Source organism: Notothenia coriiceps, unplaced genomic scaffold, assembly GCF_000735185.1.
Source record: "Notothenia coriiceps isolate Sejong01 unplaced genomic scaffold, NC01 NC01_scaffold00038274, whole genome shotgun sequence".
NCBI lineage: Eukaryota > Metazoa > Chordata > Actinopteri > Perciformes > Nototheniidae > Notothenia > Notothenia coriiceps.
In genome coordinates, this window is record NW_011370975.1 from 1 (window position 1) to 7,412 (window position 7,412).

General features: G+C 45.0%; 1 protein-coding gene across 1 annotated transcript; it reads left to right on the top strand.

Annotated features, from left to right (window-relative positions):
* The first annotated feature begins 181 nt into the window (after positions 1-181).
* Positions 182-7,286, top strand: LOC104968129 (uncharacterized). The gene is made up of 2 exons (XM_010797702.1): positions 182-375; positions 6,380-7,286. The coding sequence occupies exon 2, from the start codon at positions 6,391-6,393 to the stop codon at positions 7,006-7,008; it is 618 nt and encodes a 205-aa protein (XP_010796004.1). The 5' UTR covers positions 182-375; positions 6,380-6,390; the 3' UTR covers positions 7,009-7,286.
* Positions 7,287-7,412: the final 126 nt, after the last annotated feature.

Consider the following 7,412-nt stretch of genomic DNA (forward strand, 5'->3'; position numbering starts at 1 on the left):
CCCCTGGTCTCCCAGCTGTGTGTGTCACTCTTTAGTGTCCCCTGGTCTCCCAGCTGTGTGTGTCACTCTTTAGTGTCCCCTGGTCTCTCAGCTGTATGCGTCACTCTTTAGTGTCCCCTGGTCTCTGTTGCGTTTTGAGCTTCTTGCAGCGATTCGTTTATGGACTTTTTAAATATAGAAACCTTCAAAATGATGCAAGACAACCGTGTTTCCGCGACATAAGCTACCACTCTAAAAGTTGTTTGTTTGTGTTGCAGCTGGATTCGTATAACAAGAGGCTTTTGGAGAAGCGGGATCAGAACTACAAGGACTGGATCGCCCACAAGAAAGAGTGCACAGAAAAGCGGCTTCTTGGTCAGAAAAGCAGAGTCATTGGTAAAATGTTAATAAGCTAACCTTGATCTAACTAAGGTGTACATAAGATAAAACAAGTCTTCGTTTACCCCTGTGTTAAAGACAGGTCTAATGCGATGTTTGCTCCTCAGTCCGGCTTGTCTTTCTGGTACCGTAGACTCCCCCGAGGTAGCCAGGGATTTAGTCTTTTTGATAGAAGTCAATATGGCTTTTCTTGTGTCAATTTTTCCTAGCATCTACCGTGCTCTCCCTGTAGCACCACCAGAATGACGTAGTAAGAGAGCTCCACGCTTAGTGCCGCTACACGGAGCCTCAACCCCGTCTATAAGTTACCTAGACCTTGTAGGGACCGTTACCAGGCATGTTGTTGAAAGGTCCGTCCGGAAACTCTAGTCCTTAAAGGGGACCTATCATGCAAAATGCACTTTCGTACGCCTTTTCTACATGAATATGTGTCCCCGGTGTGTCAGGGAACTCACCAAGTGTCAGAAAACACAACCCTCTCTCTTTTCCTCCATACCCAAATCTCTAGAAAAGGGGCTGTAACGGATCTGATCCAGACTGAACCAGATTTGAACACTGTCCTGACGTCAGTAAAGTGGCGCTACGGCTTTTGGTCAACTCTCCACCTATCAGGGGAATGAGAGGTTGGGCCACGGCCGGCCATTGCCGCTCAAAAGCGCTGGAGACCCTGTAGTACATATGCCAGGCCTGTAAGTGGCGCTGTAGTCTGCCACAAGAGCAGCGAAGAAGACTTCCCTTGCATGGTTGCCATGGTTACCCTTCTGCTTATTCTCCGCTGTGGCTCTTTGTCTCCCTCCCCGAGGCAAGCGTTGGCTCCTCCTGCTTTAAAACAAATGAATAATGACTCTAATCACATGTAAGGGATAATGTGCAGCGAAGCGGTCATTCTGGGGAAAAGAACACAGGCTGATCAGGAGCCGGACGCCAAGCGGAGGGATCTCGATCGGCCTGAAGGACTTCTTCATAATGACCGAGTCGCTGCACATTATCCCGCTCATCACACATTCTCAACAAAGTCACGACATGACTCCCAATATTAATTGAAATGCTTTTATGGATTTAGAAAATAGTTGTATTGATTTCAAAGGTCATGCATCCGCTAAGAAAAATAGTCCGTTGTTACCGTTTGAACTAACGTAGCAACGGAACAGGAACTGCTTTGATAGCGTTTTTGCGGAGCTTTTTGATTTGAAAACAACAACCTTCTGATGTCTGTGTCTGGACCGCTGCGTAGAAAGGAGGGTTTCTGCTCCGTTACTTCTCTTCTTACTTCTATAAGAATAAAACACGGAGGACGCAGATCTCTTTTTCTCCCCCTCTTCTCCCCGCTGCAGCCCAGCAGCTGATCTCAGAGCACGCTCCCCTCTCCTGCAGGGGGGCGTGGTCAGCTGCAGCTCATTTGCATTAAAGCTACGTCATAGAATCAGCCCCCTGCAAAAACAGCACTGGAAAGAGCATATAGAGCTAAATGAGGCATGGCTAAAATGCAGGATCTGTTTGGTGTTTTGAGAAACAAACTATATTTATATACTTTATATAGGTATGGCCCTACAATATATTGTTCAAATATAGCATGATAGGTCACCTTTAAGTCAAATCCCCCCATACTGAGCAACTGGCGCCCCGATATCAGTCTGGATTCTGAAGTTCTACCAAATCGGCCTGTATCCAAACAGGAAGGAAGTGTTTGATTTGCTGCCTGGGCCGAATGTGACGTAAGGGAACACATATCCACGCCATGCGATGCTAATAAAATAAAAACCGCAAGAACGCAGGTTGTGGCGCGAGAGAAGACCAACGCGGGAGCAGAGAAAAACAATTGCTGTGTTTCAGTTCTGATAACTACCGTTTACTATACACTATGTACCTACTTGCATATGGCTATGTCTTGAATCCCACTTTGCATTGAGCAGTTACTGTAGGTAGTGTCTGCTGCTATAGTTAGCTTCCTGGTCTCTCAAGCCCACAGGAAGTGAGCCAGACGTTGATGCACATTTTGGTAGTGGACAAACGGGCCCAAATATACTTTTTCCATTGACTTACATCGGGGAAAGAGACGTCTGTAAATCAGCGGGTAATCATTAGGGTGTAGAAGTTGTAACATGTGCTAAAAGTAGGGCTGCTCGATTATGGCAAAAATCATAATCTCGATTATTTGGGTCAATAATTGTAATTGCGATTATTAAATGTGATTATTCATTGACTTTGAAAACATCCATTTATTGGAGAAAAAAAAGTTGAACAGTATGTTTTTAACAGTTGATTACCCTGAACTTTAAGTATAATTCGACTGAAAAAAATATATATATATATTTTTTTAAAAATATCGTTTTATTTCGATTACGTTGTTTTCGTAATCGTTGCAAGCCATAATCGTAATCGCGATTAAAATACGTTTAATTGAGCAGCCCTAGCTAAAAGCCAAATGAAATAGTTATTACGACAAATGTCTTGCGCTCCTATTGGCTAGCGCTCCAACACATTGTACTTGATAGGCTAAGGGGCGGGACATCTGTAAGCAGTTGACCAATCATAGCCTCAGGGTCCAGAGGGTCCAAACACGGGATGATTCACAGATTTCAGAGAAGACGGTAACTGCAATTTCAAAGTTGTAAAATGTGCTAAAAGCTGAATCCAGAGTTAAGTCTAGCTGGCGTCCATTGAGCACCGTGGGTGTTCTCAAAGTAACCTGCAAACCATCCCAGTGTTAGATGTGTTATGCATTCAAAACAGCCAGTGTATAAACGATGAGGGCAGATTGAGACACAGCAAACGGCCGTTCTCCGCTGCACTCGGTAACAGGTGGTTCCGCCAACGATCAAGAGAAGAAGCCAACAAACTGCCATCCCAGCTCCACAAGTAACACCTGTTCCTCTCCACATATCACCAGGTATCTACATCCCAGTACAGTCAGATCATCAGAGGTTAAGATAGAGATGTAATTATAAGTATGTTCGATATTTTTTTGATACTCAACACTTAATTTAGCTAGCTCAAAATGCTATAGCTAATGGATTTGTAAGCATTACTTCCAGGCCTCACCTGTCCTGGAGCCGTTGCTCACTGATCTGATTAAACGGTGGTTCCTTGCTGCTAGTGAGTTCAGTTTTCTAGATGTTTAATGTTGTATTATTTACAGAGTCGTGCGCCACTCATCCACTGTAAAGGATATTGATTGTGCTTTGAGGCGAGACATAGTAAAGCTGTTCAGGGTAAGTCAAGTTTGCTCAGCTCTGTTTGCGTGAAAGTGAGGTTTTACCAGAAGACCCAGAAGGTCTACTGGTCCATGTTACAACGCCTAGTATAGCCTGAATATGAAGCTAGTATTTTAAATGTTAAAATGAGTTATTTGGATATCTGGATGTTTAATTACTGCATTGTTTTGGGCTCAAGTCCAGCCCCCTGAATCCCTGTCCAAGGATTGGCTGATTCACTCACCATTATCCGGTAAGGTGTATCGGCTGTAAAGAGCTGCAGGAATGAGTCTGAATACCCGGAAAGGTTTTAGAATTTATCTGTGGTTAACACAAGCTGAAGAGATTTCAACGTTTTGTTCCTCCAACTAAAATCCTTCAGTAAATACCCCACAGCGGGATTTACTGAAGGAGGTTGCTAACAAGTGTTGTCAGTTAGATTTGAGATTATTATATCTGCGACAGTAAATGCTTGTGTTGTTAAGAATATGCTAAAGAATGTCAGGTAGCTTTGTGTCCAAGTTAGACTTGTGGTTGTGAAAGTTTAGCCCAAATAACAGCTAACGTCCTCATGTATTACCCTGACCTAGCCTGTCCAGGTTAGCTCAGGAAGCTAACGTAGAGCATTTAGCTCAGAGCTCATGGATATATAATGTTACGGTAATTACCCAATTATCCTTAAGGTTCTCTAGACGTTGCACCTCTTGTCTGAGCTTCATTTATTTACTTTTCAATCAGCGTATGCTTAGTCTCATTAACTGTGAAGCAGCACCGTATGAACCCCCCTTTCCTTTCAGTGCGAGCCTCTACGTTAGCTCGGGAAGCTAATGTAGGGAGCTTTTGACATTTGAGGGTCAGCTGGATATCGTTAGCTTTGGCAATTTTGGGCACGACTTACTGGTAGTCTGTCAACAAACTGGTAAGTAACTCTATACGTAACATTATGGCTGTGAGGGAGTGGACGCACCGTCACAGAGGTCGGTCCACTTTGAATCAGTGTGCAGGTTTTATACATTCTGCATGTCCTTTATTGTTTTGGATGTACAGCAGCTGGTAGATATTTACTGCTGCAGGTACTTTAGATGGCCGTGCTGTCCCACAATGCACTGCGATTCCCATTTTATTTATCTGTGGCTTCTGTCTAGCCTTTCTGAAGCTAATGTTAGCTAACGTAGAGAGGATTTGTGGTCCCCGGTTGTTATGTGAGCGTGTGATGCTAAAACAAAGAGTGTTTAGTGGACAGGCTTCGTCCCTGTTCCTGTTTGAAATATAAAACCTGAAATGTATAACAATGCTAGCAGCTGTTAGCGGTCCTGCTAGCATTGAGGACTGTCATTCTTGCTTCTGTTTTAATTGAGCCCTCTGACTCCATCACCCAAACGTCCGACACGCCGCTCACTTCTGCGCATTTACACCCCGAGTCGTCTTCTCGTTAACCTGCCGCTCAGGTGAAGGCGTGGCAGAGCTTCTGTTAGCTCCAGCTGAAGGAGGACGTCCTGGCAGGGAACAGAAACCATTAACAACTTGTATTATTACAATGTTAACTATGGAGGAGTTTCAGGTTAAATCCACATCATTCTTTACTGCCATTAACGGCCTTCTTACAGTCGAGCCTTGTTATTGTTTTATTTTGAAAATCAAGTTATTTTATTCAGATTCACTTCCTTTTCCTTTCTGGAGGAGGTAGAGAAGAGTTTGAGATAATGAAAGTATTGTTCTTGATATGAAGCGTAAAATGCTTATTCAGTGTTTTCTCATATGAACTAGCTAGGGACGTGATGTTCAGCTCTTCAGATGCTCAGCGGGTTTTATTTTGAAACGACTCAGAAGCTTTTGAAGCAGAAAGTGTTGTGTGTTGACGGTCAAGGTAGGTGATTTCATCTTCTTTTAGCTTTTATAATATTCATTAATTGTGAAGTCACTCAAACATGACGGGAGTTTAGAGAGAGACACGATCTGTAGGACGCTTCTCTCTTAACGCAGTAATCATTGACTTGGTTAATACAGTGAGGGTTGATCAGGTGAGCCAGAAGCATCCCTCTGTCATCATAGAGGTTCATAGAGATATTCAATCATTGGTCAATATATTGAGGCTGGTTTCACAGAAATCTGACTGCTCTGTGTGATAGATTCTGGACAGCAGATCAGCCCGACCCCGGGTCTTATTTTTAACACTTGTTGTTTTTACATATAAATCTCACAGCTATTCATTTCTGTGAACAAAACTAAATGAAATAGTTATTAAAGACAAATGTCTCGCGGTCCTATTGGCTAGCGCTCCAACACATTATAGGCTAAGGGGGCGGGACATCTGTATGCTGGTTGACCAATCAGAGCAGAGTAGGGATCTCTTTGAGGCCGGCCTGAAGGCACCGGGGGTCCAATCCCAACCACGGGATGTCTCTTCGCTGCCTCAGGGTTTCTACACAGATTTGAAAATAGAATATTTTCTATATCTTGCCGTTTGATGTAAAACACTACATTGTCCAGGAGCAGACACAGCCGACCTCTTAGAGACTCTGATCTGTTGTGATGCACAGGTGAACATCATAAACTGAGCCATGAAATTGCAATTTTTTTCTTACGAAAGTTCAGGTTCTTAATGTTTTGTAAACAGAGAGTTCATTCCGTGTGATCAGAGTGCACCTTTAGCACTGAAACAGGAAGCCGTCATTATGCTGTGGTTCTCTGCTCTCTTCAGATCACATGTGGCTGTTTGTGGCCCCTGCATTAGTCTTTATCATGGGTCAGCTGTAAACCCCCCTACCCTCCTCAGAGACTCACAGTGTGATGTTTTGCCCCCTCAGGCCGCCCCAGCATGGACCCGAAGGGCGACCCGAAGAGCGACCCGAAGAACGTGTGGATCTGCGGACACTCTCTGGTTTACTGGGCCGAGTCCCGGGCCAAGTCCCCTGAGGTGGGCATGCAGCTGGGCATGGACCCCAGCCGGGTGACGGTGGGCTGGAAGGGGACGCAGGGCATGACCTGGGCCCAACTTCTGCCCATGCTGCACCAGCTGAAAGTTACCTGGCCGAACCCTGACGTGCTCATCATGCACCTGGGGGGCAACGACCTGAGCACCGACGCCCCCACGGACCTGCTGGCCTCCGTGAGGAAGGACCTGACCTCCATGAGGAGCATCTTCCCCTCCTGCCTGCTGGTCTGGTCCTATATCTTACCCCGCAGGGTGTGGCGTCACTCGGCCGACAGCCAGGAGGTGGACCTGGTCCGATGTACCGTTAATAGGCGGATCCACAGCATCGTGTCGGAGCTGGGCGGCGCCTCGTTGACGCACGAAAACATCCGCTGCGGCGCCAACACCGGGCTGTACCGCGCCGACGGGGTGCATCTGTCGCCCAAAGGCATCGACGTGTTCAACCTCAACCTGCAGGACTTCCTGGAGCGCTGGGAGGCGGAGCTTACCGAGAAGAGCTGAGGCCCCGCCCCCTCCCTGTTTCTGGGTCATAAAGCTCGATTTTAGTTTCAACGCGAGGATTTTCAGGATTCCTGTCTTTAAATGCTTTAAATGCCTGTTTCTCTTTCTCCACCCTGTAAACTCCTGCTGTCTCTTTAAACTCACTTCTGGACGGTATTTCTAAACGTGTTCATGTACGTCCTGATAGAGTAGTTGTGACTGCAGGTAAGACTTCCTTTATTCTTCATCTCGTGACGACTTGTGTTTCTGGTAACAAAATAATAAAGATATTGATTTCAGTGTTTGGTGCTTTTATTTAATCCTCATAGCGACATGTTGTATATTTAATATCCTGCTTCTTTTAGTTCATAAACCGTATATTTAATATCCTGCTTCTATTAGTTCATAAACCATATATTTAATAT